We start from the raw sequence: 18201 nt of genomic DNA on the forward strand, positions 1-18201 counted from the left end.
CTACTCTGCATAGGTTATTATGGAACTTTGTAAATCTATGTGCTTTGAAAATGAGCACCTTAATCAGCAAAGATAGCTGCATAAAATGCAGTCCTATCTTTTTGCGGTTCTTCATAGCTGGCTAGTGCTGAATATCGTACATGACCAGTTGTGTTTTATCTGGCTCCCTATATTGGAAATTCAGTTCTGGAGCCCGGACATGGCCTGGCATTGAATGTCTGGGTTTAACATTGGCAGCGATGAGCCTTTCAAAACAGGAATCAAAGCAGTTTACAAATTACAAATTAAATATCAACGTAAGAAAGAAACCTCCAACAAGTGACAGGAGAGAGAGTAAAAAAGAGGGAGGGAGAGAGATGGGGCGGGGGGGGGGGGGAGAGCACACTGCTGAGTGTCAGTCTAACAGCTCATGGAGAGCCACCGAAAGCTAACACAAAAAGGTGAGCCTTTAGGGAAGGCCCAAATCTGGAGTAAGAACTTTCTGCCCTGTGCTCAGCAGGAGGGGAATTCCAGAGGGTAGGTACAGTAAAGAAAAAAGCTAGGTGATACGTCAATTCTAACCTGGAACAATGAATTGAGGGATCAATAGTTTCTTGCGAATGAGTGTAAGGCTCATGCGGTTCTATGAAGGAAAAGAAAGGAGGAAAGGTAAGAGGGATTGCCTGAATGGAGGACTTTATAAGTTAGGGTCAAAATCTTATGTTGAATTCTGTATGGGATCGGGAGCCAGCGATGTTGCTGTAAGAGAGGAGTAACCTGGTTATAATGATGGGCGTGACTGAGCAAGCATATAAAATTGCCTCCAGTAGCCTGGGGCTGCGCACTCATTTCACGGGGAGTGCTGCATTCATCTCTGGAGGCCACATCAGAATAGAAGTAACCCAGAGCATGTGGACCAAAATGGTGTCAGCTAAAACAAGCATGTTACTATGGAGTGGAGGAGTAGCCTAAGTCAGTGCAGTAGACTGAGAACCTGAGGAATTAGGTTTGATTTCCACTGCAGTGGTTTGTGATCCTGGGCAAGTCACTTAACCTTCTATTGTCCCAGGTACAATAAGATTACGAGCCTGCATGAACCATTTTGGTTATACTGCCTTGAGTGAATTCCTTCAAAAAGGCGGTAAATAAATCCTAATAAATAAATAAACACCACAGAAAGACAGTATATCAAATCAATTACTTTTTTACCCTCTACCTAACTTCCTTTCCATCAATATGGCAACTTCTAAACTGTAGAACAGTACCATTTCCAGCCCCCACCCCTCCCAATTTTCCTTTGGCTTGTGTCTATTCATGGAGGTTTTAGCCCTCACTGAAATATTTCTGCCTTGATCACTTGGTGTCTGTTGTGATGTTCCTTTGTGACACACAAACAGGTTGTTGACAGGAATTTCTTTGAACTGAAATGTTTTAGATCTTCCTGTCCAGGTACCATGGAGTCTGTAGTAAGCGTGTGCAGGTTAATTGACTATATTAAATTGTGAGAAATGGCTGAAGGGTAGGGTTGGGATGGGATGAGGGTGGGAGTGGGAGTGTGCAGAGGGAAGATAAACAGGTTGAGTGAGATTACTTCTGCGCCACTTCCTAAGGGCGTTTTCATGTTCAGCATTTCTCCACTGAAAACACTGGTGGTGCCAAAAAGGCAGCTTTGCTCCTCTGCAAGGATTTGTTCAAAGTAAGCAGAGCAGAAGCTCAGTGACAGAGACTCTGTGGGGAATTCATTAACACCACCATTTCCTATATATGTTTAAAAATAAAACTGGAAAAGCTTGCATATGAAATTCAAACTGGATTGGTTACCCTGAGTCCTTTCTGAAGAAAGGTAGTACGTGAAATGGAATTAAAATAAATAAATATAAAGGGCTTTAATTTAACTGTTAAAAATTTAACTGTTAACAGTATAACAATCTAATTTCAAACTCCAGAACTTCTCTAGTGGGCAAATGCTCAAAACGTAACGCCTGCATTCGAGGTGATTAGCGCCAGACTAGCACCATTCTTAGTGAGCCCGGAATGCTCAGAAAGCTCTAGCATGGGAGACAAACTCCGTGCCAAAGATTAGCACAAATAGCTTGCAAATTTAGTCAAATGGATGTTAATGAGGTCATTTTGTATCCCCTCCCAGTGCTCGGAGAAAAGCGCACAAAACAAAGCCGTCCTTACGGCTGAAAACCTGACGCCAGCTTGGAGCAGGAGTTATAGTATTTGAAGAGAGGATTTCTCATGATTTCTTTCTTTAAACTCTGCTGGTTTTGATTTGTTTTGGAAGTGGAAGAAAGCCTGTGGAAGTCTGTAAGCGCCGGTACTAAGAAGTAAACATGCACGAGTCCCGAGCAAAACCAAAAGTGAAAGCACACAGTGGTGCATGTTTGCTGCATTTAAATATAAGCCTTCCAAAAAAAAAAGGAAAAGCTTATATTTAAAGGCACAGGCAGTAATGTGTGCTTTGCGTTCAGATTTGCCTAGCTTATGCGCACAAGAGCTGAGCTTATCGCGAAAATCTGTGCATGTGCCAAGCACGTTCCTCCCTTGCTTTCGCTTTTTCAGTGCACATATAATTTGAATACCATTTCCTTTGAGCATTGGCGAGCTAGGTTTCTGCACTGTTCCAGCAGTATGGGTTCTGCGCTGTTGGCTTTACCATGCGAGTTCTGAGCATCAGCCTGTAGATGCAAAAGATTCTAGGAGGCTGCTTAGATTTCCCCTCAGGGTACCCTAAACCCTAATGACCCCTAATGCTTCTGGAAGACTAGGGTTCCTCAACATCCAACTTTCATCTCATCCTCTTTCTGTATTAGTGTCCCCCGTTCCCCAACCTCCACACAGACTAGTACTACTAAACATTTCTAGAGCGCTACTAGGGTTACGCAGCGCTGTACAGTTTAACAAAGAAAGGACAGTCCCTGCTCGAAGGAGCTTACAATCTAAAGGATGAAATGTCAAGTCGGGGCAGTCAAGATTTCCTGAATAGAGGTGTAGTGGTTAGGTGCCGAAGGCGACATTGAAGAGGTGGGCTTTGAGCAAGGATTTGAAGATGGGCAGAGAGGGAAGGAGGGCAGACACATTAACAGTTGACTTCTAGTGCCCACAAACTCGTGTAACCACAAAAAGCTTTGCAGACTTCTGAAAGAATTAAATTCATTGAAGATGTGTATCAACCATCTTCTCTCATCCATACCGATGTACTATGAGCATATTTTCTATATATTTCTCTAAAATATTCTTCCAATAGAAGTACATTTAATATGCACTAGTTATATTTTTCTGTTCTTTTACAAATTTTGCATTTTTTAGAAAGAGCATCACTGAAATGACACACAAAGTTATACCAGTAGCACCAAATGTGTCAGGTTTTAAAAGATATGCACGTGATAGAAACATAGAAACATGACGGCAGATAAAGGCCATATGACCCAACCAGCCTGCTCATCCTCTGTAACCCCTAATTCTTCCTGTTCCTAAGCGATCCCATATGCTTATCCCATGCCTTTTAAAATTCTGGAACAGTCCTAGACTCCACCACCTCCACCGGGAGGCCATTCCATGCCTCCACCACCCTTTCTGTGAAATAATACTTCCTTAGGTTACTCCTAAGCCTATTCCCTCTTAATTTTGTCATATGCCCCCTCATTCCAGAGCTCTCCTTAATTTGAAAAAGGCTCTCTTCCTGTACATAAATGCCCTTGAGATATTTAAACGTTTCTATCATGTCTCCTCTCTCCCTTGTCTCTTCCAGCGTATACATGTTGATGTTCATAAGCCTGTCCCTATAATTTTTGCATTCAAGACCGCTTACTAATTTCGTAGCCGCCCTCTGGACCGACTACATCCTGTTTATATCTTTCCGTAGGTGCGGTCTCCAGAACTGCACGCAGTACTTCAAATGAGGCCTCACCAAAGACTTATACAACGGCACTATCACCTCCTTTTTCCTGCTGGTCATGCCTTTCTTTATGCACCCAAGCATCCGTCTGGCTTTGGCCATCACATTTTCTACCTGTTTGATAATTTTATTTGTTTGTGGGATTATAAGTCCTTTATTATTCTTTTATTTTATTCATGTATAAGTTGTTTATGTATCGCTAAGTTTAGACTAATGATGTTATAAGTTTGTTGATTTGTTTTTTTAGTTATTTTTAGCTTCTAGATTTATATGGCCCCTGAGGTAAGCTTTTGTGCTGAAACACGGCTGTGTCGGGTCATCCTTATGATTTTTACAATAAAGACTTTTACGTTTTGACATCCTCCTTGGACTCGCCTCACTCTTTTCCTTTGCTGCTCACGTTTGCGTGAGGTTTTTCCTCCTCTTGTTTGCCATCTCACTTTCACAATTTCTTGCAGGGCATGAATTCTCTTAAAACATGTTTGACATTTAATTTGAATATATAATTCTGAATTACTGTTTGGTTAGTGCAGGCCCTGTGAAAATTGTTTCCTGATTCTGCATCTTTCATCTTGTTAAGGTCTGGATCACGTCATTGTTTTTGTTTTAATTTTATTTCAGTTCCATAGGGATGCGAAAGATGTCCAAGACTTGTTGAAGAAGGTGAACACAGATTTGGATCAGAAGTACAACCCTGATTTCAAGGACAAGTACCAGCTGGAATCTCTTCTCTGTGACCTAGATGTGAGTGGGAAGCTAGTACTTTGTTTTCAGTAGGGATGTACATTTCATACTGCATGTTCTATTCGTTAGCAGGCCTCAAACTTTATTGAGCATTAAATTGATATAACATGTTAACCTCCAAATTAACACATGTAACATCAATTTGTACACCTTAGAAAGTTCAAATGCATGTTTTTTATTTAAGCACAAAACATAAGGACATAAGAATAGCCATACTGGGTCAAACCGATGGTCCATCCAGCCCAGTATACTGCTTCCAGCAGTGGCTAATTCAGGTCATAAGTACCTGACAGAATCCCAAATAGTAGGCCAAAACAAACCAAAAATTTTCCCTGTGCTCATCTTTATTATTTGAAGCTTTCAGCCATCATGCAGGAGGCTTTCTGTCACAACTTCTCAGAAACAGGGCCTCATGAATGGAACCAACTGCCATTGCCATTGAAATAATCACACTCTGTTGCTTCTTTCAAGAGATTGTTGAAGCGTTTACACCAAGTTTTTGCAGTATCTTGTTGCTTGTTATGGACAGGACTGTATTTAAGATGACCTTTTTATGTTTCTTAGTTTGTGTTTATAATATATTTGGAATTTATGTGCTTGTGTTTGTTGATGTTTATGTTGTATTATGTATGTGACTTGTACCCTGACTTGGGTAAAGGTGGGTTGTGAATAATAAACTATAAACTCTTAGCAGTGTATCACCAGTATCTTCTTTTTGTTTTTATTCATGTATTTGTCTTGCTTGAGAGAATTGTCTTTGACTGCTCACTAACAGGCATCCATATGCTGCTTCTCCCCTCCCCTACAAATTAATAACCACTCATACACTGGTTTCTGGCATACAATATCACAGCTTTGAGGTATATATATATATATATATATATATATATATATATATATATATATATATATATATATATATATATATATATATATATATATATATTTACACACAATGACATCATATTCCCAGCTAGTTATCTTCAACAGCTATACCTTTTCCAGGCCTCAGCCTGCTGTACAGGGCCCAGGGCCAGCCAGACTGATGCCATGTTAGCACAGCTATCTGATGCCAGCCCACACTCCTTCCTATAGTGCTTCCACCCAGCCTTCACTGATGGTGCTTACCTCCCATCTTTGCTGGTACTGCGACGCTCATCATATCCCCCTCCACTCCCACCCACCGTCAAGTTTACTGGCTCTGGGAACTGCCACAGCCTAGGGAAAGTGATTCCCCTCCTCTAGGCCCCCAAAATGAAGCTGCAACCTTGCTTATATTGATCCCAGCACCCTATCGATTGTGTCCTGCATTGCCATGTTGAATATGTCGTTCCCAGTGTCTGACAGATAAACACCATCAGTGTGGTACAAACCCTTGGTCTTTAGCTGCTACCTAATGTCATCTGCAGAAAAAATCCCTGATTTTCTTGTTGACTTGTTTTTCTCCCTTTGTCCTCTTTTTGTCACTTTTGTTTAGCAATCATCCTTTTCTGTCTGCCCATATGGATTGTCTTCCTTGTCATAATTTTGTTTGCACTTGGTGCCATCCTCACTTGTTTTGCTTGTAGCTGATCTTCTTGTCACCTCTCGCTTGGACTATTGCAATTTACTTCTCACTGGTCTTCCGCTCAGCCATCTCTCTCCTCTCCAATCTGTTCAAAATTCTGTGCCACGACTTATTTTCCGCCAGAATCGTTATACCCACACTAGTCACTTCACTGGCTCCCTGTCCACTTCCGCATTCAGTTTAAACTTCTCGTACTGACCTTTAAATGCATCCACTCTGCAGCCCCCCATTACCTCTCCACTCTCATCTCTCCCTACATTCTTCCCCATGAACTCCGCTCACTGGACAAATCTCTCTTGCCGTCCCTCTTCTCCTCCACTGCTAACTCCAGGCTTCGCTCCTTTTCTCTCGCAGCACCTTATGCTTGGAATAGACTTCCTGGACCTATACATCTAGCTCCATCTCTACCTGTTTTCAAATCTATGCTGAAAACCCACCTTTTCACTAATGCTTTTTAGCTCCTAGCCACTACTCAATTGCCCTCCCCTTGTCCCTTCCTTCCTTTCTTCTCACCCATTACTTCCCTCACCCGTAACTGTCTTGTCTGTCTGTATTATTTAGATTGTAAGCTCTTTTGAGCAGGGACTGTCTCTTTGTATCAGGTGTTCAGCGCTGCGTGCGTCTGGTAGCGCTATACAAATGCTAATAATAATAATCTTCTTCTCTCTGGTTTATTTATTTAGTAGGATTTATTTACCGCCTTTTTGAAGGAATTGTCTGCTTTCAGCCTTTGTTTATGGATGACCTTTATTTTTTCCATCAGGATCAAGAGAAAGCCCTAGATAAATATGACGAGGTGGTTAAATCATTACAGAAACGGAGTCACCAGGTGATTCCTCTCAAATATCGCCGGGAGACACCCTTGAAGCCTATCCCCGTGGAAGCACTCTGTGACTTTGATTGTGAACAGGTAACACTAGGAGACCAGACCGTGAAATAGCAAGAGTTCTGCTGCCTTATTATAATAACCTTTACAGGTCAGCAGGTCGATCAGAGCACCTTTTTGCTACTTGGATGTGATTGAAACAGGTCTAAATACAAACATCCTTCTTTTTTTGACTTGGATGTGTCTTCCTGTTCTATTATCATTGAAAGATGGCCCCACCCTAGCCCCACCCCCAACACGCCTTCTTGCTAATTTGACAAAGTCAGTGAAAATGTCCAAATTCTGCCTTTTTAAAAATCACAATGTAGACATTTTTGGCGGATAGACGTGTTTTGGGCCATTTTGAGACGTCGTGTCTGCTTCGAAAATGAGCTCTATGGTGTCACATGAGAAAAGTGGAGCAGTTAGTTTGGAGGAGTGAAAGTAGCTGTGGAAATTTCATTTGGAAATTACATTTCCATACATACTTTCATGTGCGCTCTTGGTAATTCTTTCCAGGCAGGTACAAATTACCTAGGTACTAATGTACTTTGGTTGCGTGCTCCAGCTCAGGAGTTTCCCTGTGAAAATGAACCTGCAGTCCCCACTATGTGGGGTTTCAAAATTGCCCTGTCCAGCTATTTTAAAAAAATACTTCCTTGATTGGAAAGGAATTGTATTCTTGTTTATTCTCATAGTTTGACTAGTTATGTTTATCCTGATAAATAAATATCATACCAAAAAACCTTCCAAAGACCTTTGGAAGGTTTTTTGGCGGCCGATGATGAAGAGTTGATCTCATTGATCTGTTTAGCTCTAAAGGATTGATATTGTGCTGGAGCTCTTTGAGGCCTTTTTCCTTCCTGGTCCATGGCAAAGATTTGATGCCATAACTTCTACCTTATCTGAAGTACATAATTACATATGATACATATTTTGTGTCTGTGGAAAATCATTTGTTTATATTGTAAGAGATTAATTGTTTCCACACCCAATTTGTAAATTGTTTAGTGTATCCTGATAAATAGCCATTAAATGCTATCATGTCCCCCCCCCCCCCCCCGTATGCCTGTAGTGAGCATCCCTTGTCTAGCTATCACCCAAGAAGCTGTTCTCTTATTGAAAATATTTTCCTTTACTAGGGAAAAATTTCCCGTGGTTCCCAGTATACCCTGAACAGAAACAAAGGTGAGATGTGGGAAGTGATGGACAGTTCGGGAAATAAATTGGATGCCCCTTCAGTTTGCTTTATGATCCCCCCTACAGACCCTGAAGCCATCTCTCTCATGGACAGGTACGTTCTGACAGGGAGAAGCAGCTGCTGTCCAAAGCAGGAAAGGACCAAAAGCAGGATTGGGGGGAATTGAGGGAAAATGCGGGAGAGGAGGCATATTAGAGAGAGAGAGAGATAGAAAGAGAATGGGTGAAGGCACAGGGGGACACAGGGAGAGAAAGAGAAAATGGGTGAATGCACAGGGAGAGAGAGAGAGAATGGATGAAGGCACAGGGGGGGCACGGAGAGAGAAATAGAGAGAGAATGGGCGAAGGCACGGGGGGGCACAGAGAGAGAGAGAGAATGGGTGAAGGCACAGGGGGGCACAGAGAGAGAGAGAATGGGTGAAGACCCCCCCCCCCCATGCTACAGTACCTGTTCAATGGCTGATAGTGTAGCTGAAGCCCCACCAGCTGATGAAATCCATTTCTTGAGTCACCCCCTTCCTCCTCATACTGTCTCAGGAGCAAGGAAGTCAGTGGGGTGCCTCCAGCCACCAAATCTTGCACTCCTCAAACATGTTTAGTTTGTGCATAAACTGAACATGCTCAGGGAGTGCCAGCATTGGCGACTGGAGGCAACCCCGCTGACTTCCTTGCTGCTCAGGCAGCACAAAGAGGAAAGGGGACACTTTGGCAGTAGATTTCTTCGACTGGCTTCGGCATTCCCACCAGCAAAGGTATGATATCTAATGTGGGGGGAGAGGGAGGGAGAGGAAATGTGCCCCCTCCCACCCATCCTTGTACCCCACCTCATGAACAGCTGGCAATGGCCCAACTTTAATCGCACAATTAATCGCACAATTAACAGCGGATGAAAATAGCCAAAAATGAAATGGCCGTGTGAAATGGCCGTGTGGTAAGTTTGCACTTGCCATGTGGCCATTTTCGGAGGGGGGGGGGAACACTTACTGCCATCCATTGAGGTGGCGATAAGGGCTCCCGCGCTAACCTGGCAGTAACTGGGCAGTGATTACCGTCAGGTAACCCCATGCGGAGATATTTTTTCAATATTTCTGTTAGTGCCAGATGTGGCGCTTGCTGAGGATGGAACTACCGCCGTCACCCGCATTAGGCCGACAGTAGTTCTGGGTTGCCACCCGGCAAGCCTTTAGTAAAAGGGCCCCTTATTCCCCCCCCCCCCCCCCCCCCCCCCCCCCCCCCAAGTAGATATCTGACTCTAACCATTGAGTTCCTAGGTCACTCTCCCTTCCTGAGAGAATGATTGTGTGATACAGATACAGCCTACAAAAGACTGAGTTGGGAGGTTTCTTTGCATGAGTGGGACAGACAGAAACAATGGGCACAATACAAACGGCCCACAAAGCCTCTTCCTTTTTTCTCATTTGCAGCATTGCCAGTCAGCACCGGAGTGTGAAACAGAAGGTGACTGGTTGTAAGAACACCTTAGCCCACCGGTATGAAGATGTGAGAAATGATACCAGCGGAGGTAGGCACTGGCAGACCTGACTATTCTTCCTGTCTCTGGGCCACATGGGTGTAACATGGGCAGGGAGAATGAGATACCAGCCTTTTGGATAATAAGCAGCCACCCTCCCCCTAAAAATTCTGCATAATGTTTCAACAAGAGAGACCTTGCAGAAATGCAAAGATGAAGCTTTGATTAAAAATATTAAAACATCTCAAATAGATCTCATTCAGGGATGATTTGGGTGCTGCGTAGGCATAGACATGTTGAAAGGGGTTGTAAAGGTAGACATTGACAACAGCCCTCTGATAAAATGAACCTTTTCTGTTTCCTGGATTCCCCTTCAATTGGAGTTTGGGAAGGCATTGAGCTTTATTTTAGATAGGTCATGTTGTAATGCCTAACAGAGTGTTTGCACAAGTAGGGTGAGCTCAGAATTAGTATGCAGAAAAGTGCATTTAAAATAAACTTTAATTTCATGCAAAGAAAGTGTTTCTTTTTCTTTCCCTCAGGGGCTGATGCAGAAAGCAGCTCAGCATCTACCGCAAAATTAGCAAGACAAAAATACTGAGGTATACTGTATGTAGTGAGCATGCAAATTATGCCACTTTAAAAACATGGCAGTAATCTGCAGTTCATTGCAAAATGTCATCCTTCCTGTCAGTGGCTGAGCAATGATTGGCTCATGCACCAACAGGAAGGGTGACATTTAAAAAAAAAGATTGCTGTAAGTCTGCATCAGCCCGCTCTTCATCCCCCCACACCCAGACTGATCTCCTTCCCCACCTGTCCAACTCGACTGTACCACTGTCCCTCCCCCCCTCATGTTTTAAAAAACTGTCCCTGGTGCCTAGCATCATCCCATCTACCCCCCCCCCCCAAAAAAAAAAATGACCAACCTCTCACTCCAACTTTAAAATGCCCTGGTGTCTAGTAGCTACCCTTTCTCCCTCCCTCTCTTGCCAACCTGAACCCCTTTTCCCTTCCAAAAAAGTATTCTCTTGCATCTAGTGACCCCTTCCTTCCATCAATTCCATTTTGAAAAATGGCAGTGCCCGACCCTGCATGGTGCATCCTAGGATGTCAGAAAACAAAAGGATCTGAATGTGAAATCACCAATATAATACCAGTAATGTTCAGAGTTTTCAGAAGAAGCAGGAGTAGAAAATGGAGAAAAGACCTCAGTGAGTCCTGATGCTGCAGCTAGAACAAGTATCTAAATCAAGGGAAAACATCACAGGTCAGAAAAACTCCATATATTCACATGTGCAAATGTCCACCAATCAAACTTTTCAAAAAACAATTTTATCAATTATTTAAATCAATTTTCATCAAGAGAAAATCAAACAGTACTTAGTTTTCAAACTATAGATGCACGCAGTGCCCTAAAATCTTCAAACTCTCACTGCTTCTGATGCAAATTTGAAAAGTGCAACACTGGCCGGAACAGCAGTTATTTCAGCATAATCCACAAAAGATGCTCAAAAAAATCGCCACCTTGGATTCCTGACAAAGGCTCTGTTTTGCTCTCGCTGCTTCAGGGGAACCACTACAGCAGAACAAAAAATACCCAATCTGCTGCTGAAACAAAAAATAATTATTTAAACAATGCTAAAGAAATACTCACACTGTTGCCACAACCACCACTGCCAAAAATGCATTTCAAAATGGCTGCTTAGAAGTGACAGAGGCTTCTTATAGCAGGGGCGTAGCCAGACACCCAATTTTGGGTGGGCCTGGGCTCAAGATGGGTGGACAGAAGAACCCCACCCCATCCCATAGGTGATTTGGTCTCTCCTCTCGCCTGCATGCCATATGTTCTCTCAAATATCCCTCCTCTCCTGCACTCCTTTTAAATTTCAGATTTTCAGTTAGGAGCAACTAATACACACTACTCATGTAGGCCCCACATCCTTCCCACTGATGCAGCTTCCAGTTTCCGCATAGGCGGGAATACGTCAGAGGGAACTCTGTGGGGCCGGTGTAAGCAGTATGTATCAGTCGCTGCTTCCTGCAGGCGAAGATCTGCTATTTATAAGGTATGCAGGAGGGACAGTTGTTGGGAGTTTTCAGCTTGGGAATCTCTGCCGGCCACATCATAGGTGTGCTGCTACTGGTGGGCCTGAGCTCAAAGTGGGTGGGCCTGGGCCCACCCAAGCCCACCCTTGGCTACGCCACTGTCTTATAGGGCAAGAAAAACCCTCTCTCACCAATATGCTCTAACCGATCAACAATCATCAAAGTCAGAAAAAAGCTTTGCATTCAATGTTAAAATTCAAACCTGTTGGTTCACATGAACAAAGTAAAAAAATTTGCTTCTGCTCATGGTGAAAAAGACAGCATTTAAAGTCCCCCCCCCCCCCCCCCCGACACATGGAGGGTGCAAGCTGTTCCACAACCCAACAAGTTGTCTCGGCGGATAACTGGTCATTTTCAGCGGCATTTAACCGGTTATCCAAAAAAAAGCCGGTGATGTTGGGGGCATTCCAGGGGCGTGACCAGTTAAGTCCCAATATTCGGAACTTAACCAGCTAGGCTTAGTTGGCAAATAAGGCCTCATGAAAATCAGGCCTATCCTTGCTAAACCATGTCCAGTTACAGTGGTGGAAATAAGTATTTGATCCCTTGCTGATTTTGTAAGTTTGCCCACTGACAAAGACATGAGCAGCCCATAATTGAAGGGTAGGTTATTGGTAACAGTGAGAGATAGCACATCACAAATTAAATCCGGAAAATCACATTGTGGAAAGTATATGAATTTATTTGCATTCTGCAGAGGGAAATAAGTATTTGATCCCCCACCAACCAGTAAGAGATCTGGCCCCTACAGACCAGGTAGATGCTCCAAATCAACTCGTTACCTGCATGACAGACAGCTGTCGGCAATGGTCACCTGTATGAAAGACACCTGTCCACAGACTCAGTGAATCAGTCAGACTCTAACCTCTACAAAATGGCCAAGAGCAAGGAGCTGTCTAAGGATGTCAGGGACAAGATCATACACCTGCACAAGGCTGGAATGGGCTACAAAACCATCAGTAAGACGCTGGGCGAGAAGGAGACAACTGTTGGTGCCATAGTAAGAAAATGGAAGAAGTACAAAATGACTGTCAATCGACAAAGATCTGGGGCTCCACGCAAAATCTCACCTCGTGGGGTATCCTTGATCATGAGGAAGGTTAGAAATCAGCCTACAACTACAAGGGGGGAACTTGTCAATGATCTCAAGGCAGCTGGGACCACTGTCACCACGAAAACCATTGGTAACACATTACGACATAACGGATTGCAATCCTGCAGTGCCCGCAAGGTCCCCCTGCTCCGGAAGGCACATGTGACGGCCCGTCTGAAGTTTGCCAGTGAACACCTGGATGATGCCGAGAGTGATTGGGAGAAGGTGCTGTGGTCAGATGAGACAAAAATTGAGCTCTTTGGCATGAACTCAACTCGCCGTGTTTGGAGGAAGAGAAATGCTGCCTATGACCCAAAGAACACCGTCCCCACTGTCAAGCATGGAGGTGGAAATGTTATGTTTTGGGGGTGTTTCTCTGCTAAGGGCACAGGACTACTTCACCACATCAATGGGAGAATGGATGGGGCCATGTACCGTACAATTCTGAGTGACAACCTCCTTCCCTCCGCCAGGGCCTTAAAAATGGGTCGTGGCTGGGTCTTCCAGCACGACAATGACCCAAAACATACAGCCAAGGCAACAAAGGAGTGGCTCAGGAAGAAGCACATTAGGGTCATGGAGTGGCCTAGCCAGTCACCAGACCTTAATCCCATTGAAAACTTATGGAGGGAGCTGAAGCTGCGAGTTGCCAAGCGACAGCCCAGAACTCTTAATGATTTAGAGATGATCTGCAAAGAGGAGTGGACCAAAATTCCTCCTGACATGTGTGCAAACCTCATCATCAACTACAGAAGAAGTCTGACCGCTGTGCTTGCCAACAAGGGTTTTGCCACCAAGTATTAGGTCTTGTTTGCCAGAGGGATTAAATACTTATTTCCCTCTGCAGAATGCAAATAAATTCATATACTTTCCACAATGTGATTTTCCGGATTTAATTTGTGATGTGCTATCTCTCACTGTTACCAATAACCTACCCTTCAATTATGGGCTGCTCATGTCTTTGTCAGTGGGCAAACTTACAAAATCAGCAAGGGATCAAATACTTATTTCCACCACTGTAAGTCTGGGTATTGACTTAACAGGTCATATGCTTGCCAGCTTTGATAAACCCAGATATTCAGTGCCGGTCACCGGAAATGGCCTGGCATTTTCCAAGTAACCCAAAAACAAATCTACTATTGTTAAAAAAAAAAATTACTACTATTATTGAAAGGTGTTACTGCAAGATGCTGCAAAAACTGGATGATCCCTGTTTTCAAAATGATGTCATTCGGGAAGTGATTATTAAGATCCATTTTAGCAAAATGGTTTTTAGCAAAGAAGATAAAGTTGCGATTAAATATTTGTGATAAAATAAGGCATATGCATTGGCTAAGGGAGTTTCCTAATAAAGGTTGGACAAATGTGGTTTCAGAGGTCATGTTAAAAGTTTAAACAATTACACAGTATTTTGAAACTATGTAAGGGGTTCTGTTTTTTTCTGGACACTGTGTATATTTTACTTATTTGGATTTATTTCACACCTTTGTCAGTAGTAGCTCAAGGTGAGTTACATTCAGGTATGGTAGGGTATTTCCCTGTCCTCACAGGGCTGACAAGTTTGTACTTGAAGCAATGCAGGGTTAAGTGACTTGCCCACAATCACAAGGAGCAGCAGTGGGATTTGAACTGGGATTCTGTGGTTGTTAGACCAGTGCTCCAACCACTTCAAAGAAAGTGTGCACTCTTATAGGCAAACAACATTTGTTTGAAATGGATGTCCATCCTTAACTCATCCTTTTGCTTCTCTTCCAGATGCTCAAGATGTGCAGGGAAGACAGCTACTTGCAGGCCTGGACAAAGTGAACAATGACCTGGACAAGCAAGAGAAGGTGATCACCTCCCGCCTGCGTCCTCCCCTGGAGCAGAAGCGTGCAGTCCAGGACAGCGCAGAGCGCCTGAAGGACTTAAAGGTGACGGAAATGTGATGCAGAGCTGGAGGGAATGTTTGAGATACTTGAATATATCTAATCATAGTCACAAGAAAAGGTCAATCAGATCTTTGGCAAGAAGAATACCTGCCCCAGATGTCTCTTTGAGATAGTCAGAAAATGGGAACAATTGTGCTTGTGCCCTGATAAAAGTTTAATCCACAAATAATTACCCTACAACCACCACTAAAGTTTTTTCAAAGTTTTGAAACCATCAGAAAATGAAAGTTTATACAATATCTATTGGACTAATTGTCCTACTGTCTCAGTACTGTGACTGTAAAGTGATTGGATGGAGTTGGATGACATTATTATGATGTCACAATCGAATCCTGAAACTTCAGTTATTCTAGTAAAAGTTTAAACGTTATTAGGGGAGGAGGGTGCCAGATTGACATCTTGCCTCAGTTCCCAAAATACTCTTTGTTAAGTGATGGGTACTGAGAAAGAAAGGGAAGAGGCATTTATTTTCACTCATTAATGCAGGATCTGGCTTAGTCTGAGACAGCGAGCGGTAATATTCCTTCAAAAGCTTTTCCCAATAGTGCTGTGATTTTGTGTACATGCTCTTCTTCTAAGTCTGTTTCTAATGCACAGCTGGTGCAATGATTAAGATGAGTGATTAGAAGCCAGCCGATATTCAGCGCTAATTGAGTGGCCAGGAATGGCTCCTGGCTGGTTAAATAGCACTTAACTGGTTATCCATGAATATTCTTCGGGAGATAGCTGGTTATCTCCCGCTGAATATTTGCGGTCAGCACATTGCAGCTAACCGGTTATTTCGAGCGATATAACCAGCTATCCGCGAATATTCAGTGCTTCACCGGCCAAGGTAAGCGGCTGAATTGGGTCGCCAAAATAACAGGCCTAAGTTTGGCTGCTATAAACTTAACTGGCCAGTGGTGAATATTAACTTAGTTGGTTAAGTTTATAGCGGCCAAAGAAAAAACCCTGGATATTCAATGCCGGTCTCCAGAAATGGCCCGACATTGAATATCTGGGTTCAGGGCCAACTGCGGGACTCAGCCGGGCCTGCAAGTTGAATATCATCCCCAAGTTGGCAAAGTGGTATCATTTTTATGGTTTATAATGAGATAGGAATCCCAGATCTTTATGTCCTTTTGAGTTAATTGCAAATTATCTTAAGATTTTTAAATTCAAAAGTCTTATGTTTCTGGATTGTTTTAAAAAGTTCTCTTAATATTCTGACCATAAAATCACTGATACAGTGCTGGTCCTGGTAAGTGCTCTCCCACAGAAGTGTCACTTTGGTTTCCTTTGTGGCTACTAATTTTATGTCTGTGTGAATCGATTATTGTTTTTAGAGGGCGACTGAATTTCGGTTTTGGTTTCAGCTTCAGCGCCAAAACTGGCCCGAAAATTGGATTTGACCATATTTTGGTTTGGCATAAGTACATAAGGATTGCCATACTGGGACAGACCAAAGGTCCGTCAAAGCCCAGCATCCTGTTTCCAACAGTGGCCAATCAAGGTCACAAATACCTGGCAAGATGCAAAAATAGTACAAAACATTTTATGCTGCTTATCCCAGAAATAAGCAGTGGAGTCTTCCCATTTTAATAGTGGTCTATGGACTTTTCCTTTAGGAAGCTGTCCAAACCTATTTTAAATCCCGCTAAGCTAACCGCCTTTACCACATTCTTTGGCAACGAATTCCAGAGTTTAATTACACGTTGAGTGAAGAAAATGTTTTTCTCTGATTCGTTTTAAATTTACTACTTTTCGTAGCTGCATCGAATGCCCCCTAGTCCTATTATTTTTGGAAAGAGTAAACAGACGCTTCATGTCTACCCTTTCCACTCCACTCATTATTTATAGACCTCCATCATATATCCCCTCAGCTGTCTTTTCTCCAAGCTGAAGAGCCCTAGCCGCTTTAGCCTTTCCTCATTGGGAAGTCGTCCTATCCCCTTTATCATTTTTGTCGCCCTTCTCTGCACCTTTTCTAATTCCACTATATCTTTTTTGAGATGCGGTGACCAGAATTGAACACAATATTTGAAGTGCGGTCGCATCATAGAGCAATACAAAGGCATTATAACAGCCTCATTTTTGTTTTCCATTCCTTTCCTAATAATACCTATCATTCTGTTTGCTTTCTTAGCTGCCGCAGCACACTGAAAAGAAGGTTTTAACGTAATCATCAAGGACGACACCTAGATCCCTTTCATGGTTGGTGACTCCTAACATAGAACCTTGCATTACATAGCTATCATTCGGGTTCCTCTTTCCCACATGCATCACTTTGCACTTGCTCACATTAAACGTCATCTTCCATTTAGATGCCTAGTCTCCCAGTCTCGTAAGGTCCTCTTGTAATTTTTCACAATCCTCTCGTGAAAAATTACAAGAGGACCTTATGAGACTGGGAGACTGGACATCTAAATGGCAGATGACATTTAATGTGTGCAAGTGCAAAGTGATGCATGTGGGAAAGAGGAACGTGAATTATAGCTACATAATGCAAGGTTCTATGTTAGGAGTCACCGACCAAGAAAGGGATCTAGGTGAAATTGAAACACTCCCTGACCAAAAGCAATGACCACTATCTGCCCCCCTCCAATCATAAGCATCACCCTCTCACCACCTATAGGCCCTCCTTGGGCCTACTTTAGAAATTCTGGTAGTCTAGTGGCCTACCTGTGCTCCAGCCCAGCTCCACATTCAAAGTGGTTGCTGAAACCTCCTACAGCAGTCTCATGGCAGCCATTTTGAGATTGAACTCAGTCTGTGCAGGAGCGACTGGCAATCGCACCTTCCCAACTAGGCCACTATATCATCAGGGTTTCCAAGGTAGGCTCAGGGAGGGCATACGGGTGTTGGGAGGGTGTCACCTTTGGACGGTGGAGGTTGGAGGGAAATGGCTTTCTTCCAGAGGGACCTTGGAACTGGCTTTCTGTTGGGGGGGCCTGGGTGGTATGCAGTCCACTTTTGGTCAGCCATACCATACCGGTTTCAATTTCAGCTTCAGCCAAAACTGTGGCAAATTTCGGCTGCAGATTTAGTTTCATTCAGGCCTGTCTGTCGAACACGGCACCCTTCTTCACATTTTCTACATTGAATGATGTATACTAAATTATAGGAAGAGCATGAGCAGGTTCCTTTTATGCCGAGTTTTCCCCATGTGGGTAACTGTGAGGTCCTGTGATTTGTGCTGGTGGTACAATTTGCAGCTTGCAATATCGCAGGGACTTATGCCAGCTCCTTGTGACTCTGGGCAAGTCACTTAACCCTCCATTGCCCCTGGTACAAAATAAGTACCTGAATATATGTAAACCGCTTTGAATGTGGTTGTAAAAAACCTCAGAAAGGCGGTA

The 18201-nt window shown here is 43.3% G+C and overlaps 1 protein-coding gene across 1 annotated transcript in view; it reads left to right on the forward strand.

The window, feature by feature from the left end:
- Positions 1-18201, forward strand: part of PPL (periplakin) — a 57082-nt gene that overhangs the window by 12006 nt on the left and 26875 nt on the right. Inside the window, 5 exon segments of the mRNA XM_030213149.1 lie at positions 4505-4627; positions 6958-7104; positions 8202-8353; positions 9684-9781; positions 14688-14845. Coding sequence (XP_030069009.1) covers positions 4505-4627; positions 6958-7104; positions 8202-8353; positions 9684-9781; positions 14688-14845 — 678 coding nt within the window.

This window comes from Microcaecilia unicolor, chromosome 8, assembly GCF_901765095.1.
Source record: "Microcaecilia unicolor chromosome 8, aMicUni1.1, whole genome shotgun sequence".
NCBI classification, from domain to species: Eukaryota; Metazoa; Chordata; class Amphibia; order Gymnophiona; family Siphonopidae; genus Microcaecilia; species Microcaecilia unicolor.